Below are 17,955 nucleotides of genomic sequence, written 5' to 3' on the forward strand. Positions count from 1 at the left end.
GAAGCAACTTAGAACTGAGGAGAAACTTCCTGACAGTTAGAACAATTAATCAGTAGAACAGCTTGCCTCCAGAAGTTGTGAATGCCCCAACACTGGAAGTCTTTAAGAAGATGTTGGATAGCCATTTGTCTGGAACGGTATAGGGCCGTGATGGCGAACCTATGGCACGCGTGCCACAGGCGACACGCAGAGCCATTTCTGAGGGCACGCGAGGCATTGCCCTGTCAGCTCCAGTGCGCATGCGCCCGCTGGACAGCTGATTTTCGATAGTTTTTTTAAAAATCTTCGGAGGATTCCCTGAAGCCTCCAAAGGGCGAAAAACAGCCCAATGCAAACCAGAAATGAGGAGAGAGCTGCCGGAACGGGGGAAAGACAAGCGGCAAGAGGCTTCTTTCACTCGTGCTGGCTGCTCTGTTCCACCCTCCCTCCCCTGCTACTAAAAAGGATCCTGCCCGATCGCTTGAATCCACAGAGAAATGAGTAGAGTTGCCAGCAGGGGGGAGGGGGAGAAGACAAGCGGCAAGGAAAGAGGCTTCTTTCACTCGTGTTGGCTGCTCTGTTCCCCCCTCCTCCCCTGCTACTAAAAAGGATCCTGCCCGATCGCTTGAATCCACAGGGAAATGAGTAGAGTTGCCAGCAGGGGGGGGGAGAAGACAAGCGGCAAGGAAAGAGGCTTCTTTCACTCGTGCTGGCTGCTCTGTTCCCCCCTCCTCCCCTGCTACTAAAAAGGATCCTGCCCGATCGCTTGAATCCACAGAGAAATGAGTAGAGTTGCCAGCAAAGGGGGGGGGGAGAAGACAAGCGGCAAGGAAAGAGGCTTCTTTCACTCGTGCTGGCTGCTCTGTTCCTCCTCCTCCCCTGCTACTAAAAAGGATCCTGCCCGATCGCTTGAATCCACAGAGAAATGAGTAGAGTTGCCAGCGGGGGGGGGGGGGGGAGAAGACAAGCGGCAAGGAAAGAGGCTTCTTTCACTCGTGCTGGCTGCTCTGTTCCCCCCTCCTCCCCTGCTACTAAAAAGGATCCTGCCCGATCGCTTGAATCCACAGAGAAATGAGTAGAGTTGCCAGCAAGGGGGGGGGGGAGAAGGCAAGCGGCAAGGAAAGAGGCTTCTTTCACTCGTGCTGGCTGCTCTGTTCCCCCCTCCCTCCCCTGCTACTAAAAAGGATCCTGCCCGATCGCTTGAATCCACAGGGAAATTAGGAGAGTTGCCAGCAGGAAACAGAGCAGCCACCTTGAGGGGAAAAAGCTGCTTTTCCTTATTTCCTTGCTGCTTTTCTTTCCCCTGTGCCAGCAGCTCCCTTCCTCATTTGTCTATTGACTGTAGTGCCCAGGATCCTCTTTAATAGAAGGGGAGAATTTAGCAACTGGACTCACACCTGCCATTGTAAAAAGGGCCCAATCTTTACACAGGAAAATGATAAGGGAAGGTTTTTTGACACAGGAGCACACTTGAGCATCCCCCCACCCCCACCCCAATCTCTGCTGTTAGTGGCAGAGCAACTTCTCCCCTCACTGGGTGTTATCCAAGGGGAAGCAGCTAGAGCAGGGAGTGGCGAGGAAGCCTTGTGCAAAAATGCACGGTCCACACAGGTGAGCGGGGACATTACGTTATGTGGGTCGGCACTCGAGTTCGTGTGATAGCGCGCACGTATGTGCTTTTGGCACCCGAGGCGAAAAAGGTTCGCCATCACTGGTATAGGGTTTCCTGCCTAGGCAGGGGGTTGGACTAGAAGACCTCCAAGGTCCCTTCCAAATCTACTATTGTATTGTATTGTATTGTATTGTATTGTATTGTATTGTATTGTATCTATCTATCTATCCATCCATCCATCCATCCATCCACCCACCCACCCACCCACCATCTATCTATCTAATCTGTATGTGTGTGTGTATGTGTGTGTGTGTACACAGATCAGCCTTGCAGTCAGTCAGATATCTATAAATATCTATATCTTTTAGATATAAAATCTAAAAGCTTTCCATTTAATTAATGAAATTTAATTAATGAATTAATTTGCCATTTAATTAATGAAAATAACAAAGTATAGTAAGTGCTTCTGAAAAAAAAAACTGCAAAAAAGGACAGAGGCCAATTGTCTGAACTTTGAATCTTACAGCATTTTCCAAAAAGACATTTAAAAAAATTCAAAATGACCATTGCACCTATGTAAATGAGAGAAAGATTTGCAGATCAAGTTAGAAGTCTGATTTGATGTTTTTAATAGGCAATTAATCTGGCTGCAATCCTAAACTTTCATATTTAATCCTAGAAAGAATATGTATTAATATTCTATGAAACTTTTAAAAGAGACGTATAACTAGCTGACAATTACCAAGCACTGATTTCATATCATATTGAACTAAAGACTAGTCCAACAGTCCTTCAACTAAAATACTTGACATTGCCTTACCTGGTACATTCCAATTCCAATATGTTTGGGCTCAATTTTCACTAGCTCAGCTAAGGGATCTTGTACACGTCTGGCAATGGAAACTGAGTGGGAAAAACAGAGCAAGAAATGGTATTATGTGAAATGCAAGACAAAGACAATCACTGTACTTTTTCATTAGGTTTACTTAGTGGAATGAATTTTCATTCTGTTTTTTAACTGCACAGAAAATAAAGCTGTAGTGTAAGTTAAAATTAACTCTCAAATGAGAAAATACATATTGTGGTGAACGCGAGCAGCATGTTTTCATTAATTTAACTTGAAAAAAATCTTACCAGGCATATACAGTGAAAAATAGAGTGATTATACTGTAAGAATGCAAACAACACATTAAGAGGACCACATGCCAGAGTAATCAAGTATTAACATTAATTAGGTTAGACAAATTATATAAACAGTTGGAATTTTTGTGTTTTCTCATTGCCTCTATTGCCATATATTTTCTCTCGGTCCCTGTTTCCTCAACTCAAAACAGCTTACAAAATACCAACATAAATGCCACAAAGGCAGAGGCCAAATTTTTATGTAAAGTAATCTTTACAGAAAAACAGCACTGAAAAATCTGTGCTGTATGGCCATACAACATAACAGTAGATCACTAGAAATTTTTTTTAAAAAAGTTTCAGTCAGTACAAAGGGTTGTTGGGAGTCAGGTATAGTTATTGATTCAATAAATAAACAAGCAAATTCTAAGAAATTAACTCCTTTCATATTCAATGTTAATTACAAATTTGACTTTCAGGTTGAATTATGGAAATACTACAAACATGTCCAGGGTTCTTAAAATTAGTGCATCAAATCTTTGATTCTAAAGTACCTGAAGGGTACTAGATTGATAAAGGATGCCCCAGTTATTCATTTTAAGCAACACAAAGTATACAACAATTATGCTTTTGAAAAACTACTTTTTTTAGCTTAAATTGTTTAAGTGTATTCTCATTTGCATTATAGCAAATAAATATAACGCTAGGTCAGGGATCCCCAACCCCCGGGCTGTGGCCCACTACCAGGCCATGGCCTATTCAAAACCGTGAATGGTAGGTTGGTGTACACATGCATACACAAGCCATTTCGCCACTCACACAAGTTGAGCTCATGCACTGGCCTGCCGCTTGCATGGCCCAGTTCCCCTCCCCCATCCACCAGGCTGTCAAGCTGCAAGGGTTGTGGACAGGTCCCCTAAGTGACAAGGATGTCCTGAGTAGGTTTTCTTTTCTTTTTGTGACTGGCAATCACTTGGGGATTCAGGAAGATACTGTGGATTCGTTGTTTTTACATCAGTTAGGTTAGAGGTTATAGTTTGCAGTCACTCTTGTTTTCAGAGCGTGAAGAAGGTAGAAGATGAACAAGGTGGAAAACCTGAGAGTGGTGATCAGAGAAACAAAGTGACAAGGAGGGGAAGGAACAGAAATGAGTGATAAGAGAGTGGAAAGAAAGAGAGAGAGGAGAGCAGGATGACAATAAGATATAATAGGGTATAGACAAGAGGCATAGAAATTTGTGAAAAAGAGTTGAACACAACTGTTCTCATGTTGTGAGAAGGGGCAAAAAGGGAGCCAGTTATTCTCTCTGAGTTCAACCCACCTCCCAAGGTTGTTGTTGTGGAGAAAATAGGAAGAGGAAGAAATATACGTATGTTCACTGTCTTGAGTTACTTATAAAGTACTAAAGGCGGGGGAAAATCTAATAAATAAATAATTGCATAGACAAATGTAGCTTAGAATAAGATAGAATTAGTCCATCTTGTCATGTTTCCTGTCTGGTCTGACATCAATATTGCAAGTCTCCTTTCCTGTAATTGCAACTGCGGGAGGGAAAGAGTTTGTTTGGGAACCTACTGGCCTGGTAGATCTGGCCTTGCATGCCTATTGTTCTAACTTGTGTTGGAGGAATAATGGTGTTGGGGATTGTGACTATTCCACCACATACTCAGTAATGATTTCCAAATAGCTTCTCTTTCTGTGCCTATCCCAGGAAGTTGCTTGTTTTACTAAAGGACTGCAATAGATGATGCAACAGAACTGATACCTAGGGCTTCTGAGGAGAAAGACAAGGAATGAATGTGAACTAATACTGCTAAGCGCTCATGTTCAGGCCTGCACCATGAGCAATAAGAACAGCAAAAGTTTACAATTTTTCACACACTGTCTGGCATCAGTAATTAGGGTAGTCTGTTTGTTGTTGGGGAGGGGCAGGTAGGATGATCTGGCAACAGGCCAATGAGAGATGTCCGCTAAGTATCCTACTGATAAAATCTGTCACATTCACTTTGAACTGGGCTGTACTTGGATGCATCTTGATAAGATTATCAAAACAATGTTTGGAGAGGTCATTTGGAAATCATTGTAATTTACAGACTCTGAGAAAGAGTATAGCATATTACAGTTACTCCAGGACCAAATAGGAACACTTGGATAGTCCCTTCTGACAAAGAAAGTTCAGCGGCCAGCTTGAATTACTAGAGCCAGCCAAGAGTCTGAGCACTATACAACCAAATCATGTTCTATACTCATAGTATGGAGCATCTATATCAAGGTTTGATACCAGATAGAACAATTAGATTCCACAATTCCAAAGTGACTCAGAATGAGTAGATAGTAAAAAATTTATCAAGTCGTACTTATAAGATGCTCTCTATTTAACAACACCAAGAAATGTTATCCTATATGCATATGCTGGTATGAAAGCTTGAATTCTGGATCTCCTTCTCCCTTGCTGATTTTACTTGTTTACGTCTACTTGTTTCCTAGCCTTGAAGGTTTATGCTATCCATTGCAAAACAGTTTTCTATGGTCTGAGAATCACACATTCCTGCCTGACCCTTACAATCTACAACCATAACCGAAGGTTTCTAGTTCAGTGTTAACAATTCCCAGCAATCAAAAGAAAGAACCAGGATTCTGAAGAAAAAGAAAATTCAAATAATGTCAGCTTCCAAGTTCCTAAGTATAAGCTATAAAACAGTTTTTAAAACTTTAACTTTTAACTTTTATTTAATTTATAAACCGTGCCCTCTCCCAGAAGGGACTCAGGGTGGTGTACAGTCATATTAAAAACATAATATAAATACATACAGATATAGTTAAGTAAACATAAATATAAATATAGATGGAGGAGGTAGCATATAAACTGTACAATAGTAGTTAAAATTAAAATTAGAAATGCATTAAAAACTACCCCTAAAAACTACCCCAGAATAAAATGTTTGCCAGGAGGTTTAAAAATGGGACTATAAATGGGCCAGGCCAGCTAATTGGAACAGGTGGGTCTTGAGTTTTTGTCGGAAGGAGCGGAGGTCGGTAGTGGTTCTGATATCGGGGGGGAGGTCATTCCAGAGGGTTGGGCCCATCACAGAGAAGGCTCTACTCCTGGGCGTCGCCCGTTGGCATTGCTTAGTGGACGGCACCTGGAGGAGTCCCTCCCTGTGAGAGCTAATTGGTCGCAGGGATGTATGAGGTAGGATGCGATCCCGCAGGTAACTAGGTCCTGTGCCATGGAGCGCTTTAAAGATAGTAAAAATGACAGGACTGGCACACTAAGAGTCAGTTTGCTTACATTTGGTTGCCCATCATTCAAGCCTAACTACCAAAAGCACACAAATGATGTGTGAAGGAGGAAAGGAGAAAGAAGAGAGAGAGAAAATGAGTATGCTAATTGTCTCACATTCCTGTTCTCATCACTCAGCTATAGGGCTAATATATGTTGCACAGAATCCCTTTGTGAGGGAAATGGGTGGTTTTAAAAGTGATAAATAAATATGAAATCTACCTCCACAAATATCCTCATTCTATGCCTCAGAAATCTCAGAAGTGGAGTGATGGGAGAGATAGTGATGGAAAATAAAGAATCAGGGGAAAATTACATGCTGTCATTCTATTATGTTGATGACATAAATTTACAGTACCTGAAGAATACCTACTATTATTGATTTATATTCTTAGAGTGGTTCATAGGTGCTTTACAATATAGGACATAACACTCAGTTGTTTATCTGAAATATTTCAAATGCCAGAACATAAGCCACACATTCAGATGCAACTAATACATGCCATGACCTATCTCTTATTCCAAAGGTCTGCATATTCTTCCTTTGTAAAAGGAAATGTTATATACTAAAATTTAAAGTTCATGGCTCGGTCACACACAAGGTTTCACATCCTTTAATACAAGTTTGAACATACATGAACAATGGCAGCTTCCAGCCTGACTTAGAAACAACTATGCTAGTGACATCTGATCTGTCGGCTTCTATAACAGAGAACTTGTGAATTCAAAGACTTCGCATATGCATTTCTTGTCAAAATCACAAAAGCTTAATCAGTACAAGTACAGTACTATAGCCTACAAAAGAAATGCTTTCCTATAATAAACTCTCTTATAATTACCAATTGGAACTCTGATAATATGGATCAAGGACAACTTTTAAAAGATAGTATTTTTTTACTAGGAAAGAACGAGAGGAAAAGAATGATGGGTGAAGTTAACAATAAGAGGAACATATACAATAGAAGGAAAAGCAGAATTGCAAAATGAATTTACTTGAGCATACAAAATGAAGTTACTATCTAAAGTAATCTTCCCCAATGTAGCATCCGTCAAAGTAGATTAGATTTTAAATCCCATGATAAATTGAAGCTCATCGTATCTGGAAAACACCAGGTTGAGAGGACTGATCTAAATAGCAGTGCCATATTCCATGACTATGCTCAGCAGAATATGCAGAAAGAAACCAAAAAGGAATAAAATAGCACAAAGAATCAGAACACAAAGCATAACTCTAACAGGCAAGATATGTATACAAAGTTGGAATTCTATATCAAGTAGGTCTGTGCAAATCACAACTCTTAATCTTCACAGTGCTGAATTAGTCATGGTTCTCAAAAGTACAACTTAAAATCCTTTGCTGATCTTCTGAGCACATGCTTGCACATGCAAACTCAAACATAAGGAAGCCCTCAAACAAGACACAGCAAACTATAAGGTAATATGAATACTTTAGTGCATTGAGTGACTTATGAGACTCATCCTCAAAATTACGACTTCCACGTAATTGGATCACTTCCACGTTCACATAGTCGTGATTCTAGCACTTGACAACTGGCCCACGTGTACTATGGTTCTGTGCTCACATGATTGCGATTTGTGAGCTTTCCAGCTGTTTTGCAACATGCAAAGTCAGTAGGGGGCTGCGATGTCTCACTTAACAACTGTGACAATTTGCTTAATAACTGTAGAAAAAAGGTTGTAAAATCTGGTTCAATCATGTCTCACTTAACTATTGCACTGCTTAACAATACATTTTTCAGTCCTAATTATCAGTTGAGAATCATTATATTGTTTGCCAATCAAGAACAAAGCTGCTTAACAACTGTAGCAAAAAAGGTCGTAAAGTTTGGTTCAATCATGCCTCACTTAACTATTGCACTGCTTAACAACACATTTTTTAGTCCCAATTGTCAGTTGAGAACAGTGGTGGGTTTCAGGCGGTATGCCCTGGTACGGGCGTACCGGAGCCTGCCTGGAGCACCAGGTACCATTCCAGTAAGGTGCTCCAGAGGGCCCACCCGGCCGTGCTCCTTACCGTGGTTTAAAGCTGTTGGCGCTTCCACACACGTGCATGGCTCATTCAGCATCTGCACGACGCTCTGCTGAGCAGCTGGAGCATTATGGAAGCTTGCGGAAGCGTCATTTGAAGCTACAACACATGCGTGCGCCCCACGCCCATTCGAACCCACCACCGGTTGAGAACTACTGCATTGTTTGCCAATCAAGAACAAAGCTGACGAAAGTGGATGATGAAAAAAATAAAGACTAAATCATGATTTAGTGGGAGTACCTCGCTAACATATCACAGTGATATGCACAGTAACTTTTTCCCCAATGCATGCCAAAAACGAGGGGAGCGCAGGCGGAAGCCTTTGGAGGACAAAAAACAGCCTTAAAAGAAGGCCAAAGTCAGCTGGCCAGCGCATGCATGCGTCCTGGAGCTGACAGGCAACGCCCCATGTGCCCTAACAAATGGCTCCATGTGCCACCTGTGGCACACGTGGCATAGGTTTGCCATCACAGATATAGCATGTACTATATATATGTATATATTTAGTGGGGTTGCTAAGAGTTGGAAACAATATTTTAACAATTAATATCATTAATATCATATAATACTAGGAGACATAATTTCTCATTACTATTTCTTAAGGAATAAGATCTTTATGCTTCTGGAATTTATATCAGAGATCTTTCTTTTTGAAGAACAGAACATTATTTGTCACTGTAAACATAAAAACAAATTAATAAAAAGTACAATAAATATTAAAAGTTTTAAAATACATAAGTACATAAAAAGGGAATGAAATGAAACACTCTACAATAACTTTATGATAGTCACACCCACACACACCCACACACACTTTTCATTTTTTATAATACTCTCAAATATATTTTCAAATACTTTATTTTTCTGGCTACAGGATACAAATAATAATTAAGTATGTATGTATCAGAATTTCTAATGTTCTTTTAAATCCAAGTCAAACATTTAGGATTATTCATATTTTTTTTAAAAAAAAATACTATTGTTCAAATAAGATGTTTTTGACTAATGGGATGAAAACAAAAAGAATAATGAAAGCTCAAAAAAGATTTTATTCACTATTTCTAAAAAACACAAAGCGAGACTGATGCAGTTCCTTGACTTTTATGCAAGGTTAATTCAGTTTATTTAGGAAACATCACCCGAAGACCTTTCCTATCAAATTGAGGCAAAATCGTTTAGGTCATCAATTAGGAATAGGGCACAACTGCAGCATCTGGTATGACAACAACATATTGTCCTGTCAGGCAGGAAGTCTGTTTACATCTTCTTAGCTGGAAGAAAGGGGAGGAATCAAGTGGCAAAGCTACTTTCATGCACACACTTTTCACCTTGGCATCTCTGGCATACGATGCAGATTTTCAGCAAGAATCCTCTTATCTCCTGGTGTGCTTGGGGCACCTTTCAAATAAGCAATTCACTACAGTATGGTGGTCTCAGCCCACTTCCTGCTGCAAATCTGATATGACAAAGCCACTATCTAGCATAATGCTTTTGCCAATAAACAGTAAAGTGCAATGACACTGCTGTAGGAAATAGGAAGAAGTGGGCAGGGGCAGAAGCTGTTTTATATAAAAAGCAAAAAACCCTAAACCCAAACCAAGCCAAACAATATTGGCTGTTTATGTCTGTTATGACCATCATCAAATTAATTTAGATTCTTCTTTCCCAAAGTGCTACTTAACCACAACAATATAGATTAATATTTTAACTTTTTTTTTTTTACAATAACAGTAACGGATCCTACGAAATACCTTACAATCAAGAATACGAAAACCATCACAAAAACCGCAAATGTTCTCATAGCTCACATGGCATTAATTAATAACTTTAAATTTCTGACTGCCAACTTTTAATTATTAATGGAAGAATTGCTCTCACCACCCTGCTTTGCCAGCATTCCCCCTTCCTTCCTTTCCATTATACATTCGATCAGATGGTTTAGCTGCAGGCAAGGCTTTGTCACTGTTAATCTCATTACCTAGTTTGCAGTATGTTTGTTTTCAGACAGTTATGATGCTGCTGATGGTAAAGAGAAAAAATAAATAAATATCACCAATATTGCATATCCGATGTGCATGTGGCATATACATGGTTTCTAAATGCATTTTTTGATTCTGGCATCTTCAGCACTCCCTGGCATTTTGTTGTGAGACAGAGTCATTTACCTGAGCTGCTTCAGTGGCAACTGTTAGAGACCTTACCTAGCCTACCATATGAAACGCCTTGGAGCACCCAAAGCAGAAACTTTCATTATTCATTTGTGTTATATATTATTTTTAAATTGACTGCATTTCTGACATCTTGGAGTGGGGAAGAGAAGCCATACCAATTTTAATTTCTATTTGAAGAGTTTTCTAGTAATTAGGAGAATTGAGCAACAGGTACAGTACATCCAGTGTATTTTGTTCAGGAAGAATTTTAATGACACCAATGTCGGTGCTGGAGATTTAAATTAGAGATGACTGCTTGTTAAAATTCTTGCAGTTGTCGTGGACTAGAATTCTGGGAATTGAAACCCTGCACATCTGGAGGGCACTGGGGAACCGAGGGAGGGGGACTGCTGGCTTAAAGTTACCCATTTATTTGGCCATCTATACACATTTCCATTCAAAAGAGTTTTCAATAAAATAATTTGAAATACAAAATAATAATAATAATAAATCAAAACAATGTAAAAATATGTTCATTAAAAATGTTGGCAGACACAAAGACCAAAGGGACACATTCATCCAATAGTCAACAGTTGACTGAAAGAGGCAATTGTAGGTCCCTCATTTATTTCAAGGAAGAACATATTTCCAAGTATGGGTGCTACATAAAGAGGAGTTCCTGCAAATTGCTGTGGGTTTTTTCCTATAATGAACCCAGATATACTCTGGTTCCAAGTTGTTTAGAGCACTATTTGTCAACAGTAAAGCTGTTATTTCATTAAACCATTCAGGGCTACCAAGAAAATCAAGCCAAATGATACCAAATAGCACGCAAGCACAAACACAAACAAAACAAAAAGAGAACAAAACTGATTCTAAAATGCATGATACATTAAAAAAACTAAATGTACGTCATTTTATGAGATAGAAAAGAAATAGCCAAATCCCCCCCCCCCCCCAAACAATATATGAAATACTAACATAACTGGAAGAGTAACTGCAAATATATAGGTGGGGGAAGAATAAAGAACATTTTTACTATAATAGCATGGATTTGATTTATCGTAAAATGCTAAGAAATTAAACACATAAATAAATAGCATTATACCTTTTAAAATAACATTTTCTTAGATCATTTTAGGAAAAATGATCTGGGCTACCTGTCTGATTTTACATTTTAGCCATTTTAAAAGTTTTTCCCCCTAATATTGCACGCTGCCCAGAATTCACGAAGTTGAAGCACCAGTAAATTCAAACAAATAAACAAATAATAAGATTTCCTTTTAAAATATTAGGGTATTTAAGACAAGCACAGCAAAGAGTTTCCATAGGAAGAAACAGTGTCAGTTTATTTTTTTTCTCCCCTCTATTAATTCTTCTGGACAGATAAAATGTTTGCAATCACGTATCTTCCTGATTTCTGCTTTTTCATAAACCAAATGCTCTAAACATAATCACTCTATTTTCCAAGCAACATCAAAATGGCTTCAACGGTTTAACACAACAAGAACTGCGTATTTTAAATATTATGAGATTTCCAGATGCTAGCAGAATGAGCATATTTTTTTTTACAAATGAACATATAAACAAATATATGTCAACCACAAGCTATTAGGATATAATTAGTTCAACCTCAATCTTCCCCTAAAGAAGAATATTCTATATTTTTTTAAATCTTGAATTTTTTATGCTGAAGTGTTCCAGTACAGAATATATGTTCACTGCTTGTAGATTATATTCCCTTGATTTTAAAAACCTAGCTTGATATTTTTAAAAGGTGCCATTAAAAGAATTTTAAAATAACTATATAAATACAAAGAAGGGATAGAAAAAAAGAACAGTTATGTACATCATATAAACTGCCCAACGTCTTCGGAGCTGGGCACACCATTTTTTTTAAAGTAGTAAATACATTTTGCAGAAAATATTTTAATTCCATATAATTTTAGATAGTACTACTTGGGACTGAAATGAATAAATAAGGAGAGATACGAACCCAGTATTCCAAATGGTTCTCAAGAGCTGGGACAATTATTTTCATTTATATAAACTTTAGCAGAAGTTCCCTACCAATGAAATCCCGCACTTATCCATAATGAATTTGTCACCTAAAGGACTGTGATTTGGGGGGGGGGGGGGCCTTTGGAATCAAATTCATCTCAATTCATCCATGAAATATTCAATGTTATTTCATTTCAATTACTGATTAGATTTGTTTCATTATGAAGGAAAGTGACTTCTAACTGATTATATAAATAAATTAAGTATATTTATTGGCAGGTTATTTGAAGCAATGACAAACAATGGACTAACATCCTTTCGATTATTGGTATCAAAATAAGACAGGTTCTCATTCATAATTTATTTTAATGTTTATGTGACATGTGTTCTTAAGGGGGAGGTTTAGTTTTGTTACTTATAGCAAGACAAAACAAGTGCTTGCCTTCTTTCATGAAAAAATGTGTCCTCTCTTTTTAGACTCTCCTGAGTCCTCCTGGGTAAGCCTCGCTTCCATTTAATTCCTTAAGCTTGTGCTTATATGATATAAACATTCTAATGCATTTATAGACATCTTAAAGGGCAACACCAAAAACTGGGAGGTTTTATTATTTTTGAGGTGCAAAAATAAGGTGCTTATTTTTGAGGTGGAGGGTGTGGTCACCTCATGGCTGCTGCTGTGTTGCAATATTTTCAGGTAGGACTTATTTTTGTGGGATGGCTTATTTTAGCACATGCGCTCAAAAGCCTGATTATCGGGGGAGGTCTTATTTTCGGGGTGATGTGTGTGTGTGTGTGTGTGTGTGTGTGTGTGTGCATTTTTTAAAACAAGTTTTATTGGTTTTTACAATTTTTTTCAGCGAAAAGGGGTTAAAAAGAGTATAAATTTTTTTGACAGCTACATCGTGCGGGGGAGAGCAATCCTCCCAAGTCTCACAACCTTTACAGACAAGAATAGAAATACATCAACATTTGAATAGAGATTAGCAGTTTTAAGTTTAACACTAAGTCATCCGTATATTTCAATCATTTTTTTTGTATCACTTCCGTAAAGGTACATTATAACAACAATTGCAATAATGTTTCAAGTCACTTTTGTGATCTGAGTCCTCCCCCCCGTCCACTGGCAGAGCCTCAGCCTCTCCCTCCCTCATCTCTTGTGTAACATCCCCCATTTCATCTAGGAGAGCACTATGTTTTTTAGTGAAAGCCTCCGTCTCCACAACTGCATTGATTCTAATTCTGCTGCCCTCCCAGAAAATCAACATGCCTTCTGGTAATAACCACCTAAACCAGACCCCTTTATTATATAATTTTTTTTGCTAAAGAGGAATATTTCTTCCTCTTATCTCTTACTTTCTTTGGAATCTGTTTAAGAATGGTTATTTCTTTATCTTTATATTTTAGTGGTCCTCCCCTTTGAGCTCCTAGAACCTCATCTCTTGTAGTCTTTCTAAGAAATTTAACATGAACTTCCCTTGGAACATCGTGTGTTCTTGCATATGCTGAATTAATCCTATAAATCAAGTCTATATCCCACCACAGCTGTTGTTTATCTCTATTAATGTATTCTGCTAGTATTGTGGTCATAATCTCCTTAAGATCTTCGTTCTCAACCTCTGGCAAGTTTTGGAAGCTAAGGAAAAAAGACATCCTTTCAAATTCCATTTTTATCATGTGGTTTTCAAATTCTACATTCCCCCTTTGGATTGTCTTAACCTCGTCCCTCATCCCAACTGCACCCTCCTCCAGTACATCTATTCTCTGTTCATTCTGTGTGGCTTGTTGTTTCATTTCTCTGAGCTGATCATTTAAGTCTTTCAGTTGTTTTTTTCATTTCGTCCTGTCCCTTTAAGATAGACTGAAGCATCTGGTGAATAGATAAGTCCTTTGTACTCTCTTCAGGAGCTTTAAGCCGAAAACACCAGCCTGAGGATTGCGAGTGAGACCTCACCGAAATGTTGCCAAGACAATCTCAATCTTACATGGGAAAAGACCCAAATACAACAAGACCAAGGCAAGGCTGGGAGAATTCTGTGAAAAGAAAGACCACAAATATATAGCTTTCCAAATGGGATCTGAGAGCTGATATGATATGGACCAGAATGATGTGGCATACATCACAGCTTCTCTTCTTATTTGTCAATTTTCAGGGAATTTTTTGCTAGCACAATGGTATATATGTGATATTGTATCACTATTTATTGTTCAAACATCTTATGAACCAGAATTCTGAATTTCTGTAGACCTGCATTTCAACATAGTATATAGAAGAATATAGTAGTTTTCATCTTAAGAACTTTTTTCTCTATATGTTAGGATTGTAGAAACAAATCTGAATTCTAGTGTACCAAATAGACTTAATTTAAGCAGCTGCCCAACAGCTATAGCTTGTCCAAAATTCTATAGCAATTGTTAAGTTTCTATTGTGAAAAGATTAAACATCTGGATGATCTCTTACATGATAAAATCAATAACATATAATATGACTATGGCTTAAGCAAGTAGTCTTTTCTTGATTTGGACTAGAGAAAAAAACTGAATAAAATACAAACAGTCACAAATAAAAATGTAATACACAAAACTATTATGTAAACTTTGAAATGTTTTTGTACAAATGTAAACCATATGTTTTAAAGCAAAACTCTCTAAAATGTGTATTTTTAATCTTGGTTTAAAAATGAAACATTGACATTTAAGCATTCTCAACAAAGTGATCACAATGCATTTTAAAGATGAATTATAATGTGGAAAATTTAAATTTAGCAATCCCTCTGACTTGTGCCAACTAAAATATTATTTCTCCTTGTTATTTAATTTCAAGAGATAATGCTGAATAACTCCTACTGAAAACATTGGATTTTCAAGTAAATATGTACATGGTTTGGTAATAGGTTTTTTCAGATTCTTTCATAGATAATACTGATCATCTTAATTTACTTTTAGCACATTATTAATGTACCATTTTCATTTTGATTCCAAAGTGGTTTTTTGTACTTGTTTCATAGTTAATTAATTATTATGTTTAGAAATCATTTTTCCTCTCAGTATCCAAGGATCTGTAAATTTAATGTAAGAATGGAGAACTATGGTCCTTCAAGCGCTGTTAAATGGCAATCCCAGCCATAGTAATGGGATTGAAGAATGCTGGAGTTATAAATCAATGACATGTGGGCATTTATGCTCCATACTGACTCAGAATTATTATGAATATTTTCTGGCAGGGATTGCAGCTGCCGTTATCTTTCACCAATGGACACATTGGCAAATGCTGACATGAACTGAAGTTCAACATTTGAAGATGGTCATCCCAATTAAATGGAGCTAATTCTAATTTTCTAGCATAATATTTTGGCAGAATAAAATGTAATTGGAACAACATATGTATATAATATTGGTCACTAGTTGCTGGAGCCAGCGTTCACCAGCTTGCAGGAGCCAATTGTTATTTTTTCTGGAATTTTGTGAGCTGACTGAGGCTAATGTTCAACCTAGTGTACCAATCAGATGTTCTGCAGTTAGCAGGAATAGAGCTGACAGAGCCGAGTTTTAAACATCTTGCAACATACTGGTGATATTTGTTGTTCTTGGTAACCATCTAAATATCACAAGTATGAAATACATCCAAAGTTAAATTCAAGTTAGGTAAGTTTTGTTAACTCAGGACAAAATTATCAGTAAAATTAATCTAAAAACTGAACACCCTTTTACAACGTTTACAGAGTTTGTGGCAGACTGCAATACTGGGAATAGTAGCATATGCAAATTACTTATCCTATTACCAGGATCATTTAATTTTATTTTGTCAGAGATTCTTGCCTTATTTCTCCCCACCATAAGTGTAAATTATACCCAATATTTTGACTCCCTCTGAGGTTTTCTAATAATTATGCAGAACAGACTCTACCCAATGGAACCATAGGAAAAACTCTCATGAATTCCAAGGAAATGCAAATTTAATCACAACAGACTTTAATTCAAAACTCTATTTTCAGAATGAGAGCTGCCTCATATGATTTGGATTAAGCTTTTGCTTCAGGACACACAATGATTTCCCATTTAATTTGTCTGAAGGGAGCATTCAGTTTAAAATCAACCTCATTCGCTTAGTTATATACAAATGTACCACAACTAATGTTAATACACTGCAATATTCCAATTAGTCTTGATAACCTCCAGTGCTGGCTGAAGGGTATAAACTTCTGCTTTTGAGTCCAAGGAACTTAGATACAGCATGGCAGAAACCAGATGCTTAGTTGGATGATACTAGTCTCACTCAAGTAAGAATGTCTTTACACTGCAGCTTATTGAATATATACAATGGCTTGGGCCCAGAAAGTTCCTTTAAAAAGCAGCGTACATTCTTGTTTGTGCAATGGATGGAGGAACAGAATTCCAACAGTTGCTGCCAAGGTTTAATTAAAGGCACTGCACCACAAGCTATCCTGAAAGCAGAATTTTAGGGCTGCAAGAGTAACAAAGAAGCTGTATTATGCTAACAGAATTTGCTCATTGTTCTTTGGACTCAAGCTGAACTGGCTAGCTTGAGTTATGCAATTTATCTACCACCACAATCTCAAAGATTCTAAATAGTTAATGTGTGATAAGATTTCAGAATACTTAATCTTTCTCCAACCTGGCATTGCAATTCGTACTATGGTCAGCCCACAGAGTTCTAGGTAAGCAGGGTGAATATTCAGGAATCGTAATTCTAGCATAGCTGAGGGATGTCAGGCTGGAGTAAATGTACTATAGTCTCTGTATAGTCCAGCAACAATGGGCTAACTATCTAAATCTTCAAAAAAGCAGTGTACTTTAAGGGATATAGACATTATTATTGATCTAAGCTTCACCGTTCAGGTAGTCCTCGACTTACAACAGTTCACTTAGTGACCGTTGGAAGTTACAATGGCACTAAAAAGTGACTTATGACATTTTTCACACTTATGACCATTGCAGCCTCCTCATGGTCATGTGATTTACATTTGGAGGCTTGACAACCGACTCACATTTATGACGGTTGCGGGGTCCTGGGGGTCACGTGATCAGCTTTTGTGATCCTCTGACAAGCAAAGTCAACGGAGAAGCCAGGTTCACTTAACAACCATGTTACTAATTTAACAGCTGCGCTGATTCGCTTAACAAATGTGGCAAGAAAAGTTGTACAATTTCTCACTTGGAGTTGGCAACCTATATTCGGGGCTCAATTATGGTTGTAAGTCGAGGACTACTTGTATATTTCAAGCTTGTAAATATTTTTCCTGTAAAGTCTATCTGAGCCAACATTTCGGAAAAGGTGGAACATTCTCCTTGGGGCAGAGATATCAAGCTTTCTATCTCTGCCCCAAGTCATCTGACAGATGCTGTGGAGGTTCTGTCTAAGTGCCTGGAAGCTGTGGGGGTTTGGATGGGGCACAACTGGCTATAGCCTAACCCCACAACCCTTGGAAACTGAATAAAACCAGGTTTTGTACAGTTCTGGAAACCTCTAATGGAACAAGAGGGAGGTTTGGGGAAGAGATGCTGCCTAGGGAACAATCAGATGGAAAGAGGGGGGAATTCACAGCTGCATAATGGGCAGAGAAAGAAATTCGGAAAGGATGTTCCCTAACCTATCAGGCTGTAAAATAGTGGGGGATCTCTATTTTCAGACTTTCAAGATTGCTAATGTAGATGACAATGATTTGTTTCCCCGTCTGCTCTATCTGAAAAAGCTGACAGGACCTTCCATCTTTGGTTCTGAATGGTGTTGCACTGCTTC

The 17,955-nt window shown here is 38.2% G+C and overlaps 1 protein-coding gene across 2 annotated transcripts in view; it reads right to left on the reverse strand.

The window, feature by feature from the left end:
- The window catches only part of SRBD1 (S1 RNA binding domain 1), a 150,360-nt gene that overhangs the window by 61,924 nt on the left and 70,481 nt on the right, over nt 1–17,955 (reverse strand). For both annotated transcript variants that reach the window (XM_081941366.1, XM_081941367.1), the window contains exon 16: nt 2,412–2,494. In XM_081941366.1, coding sequence (XP_081797492.1) covers nt 2,412–2,494 — 83 coding nt within the window. The remainder of the gene's footprint in view (nt 1–2,411; nt 2,495–17,955) is intronic.

The sequence above is a fragment of the Natrix helvetica genome (assembly GCF_964273705.1).
Source record: "Natrix helvetica genome assembly, chromosome: 2".
NCBI lineage: Eukaryota > Metazoa > Chordata > Lepidosauria > Squamata > Natricidae > Natrix > Natrix helvetica.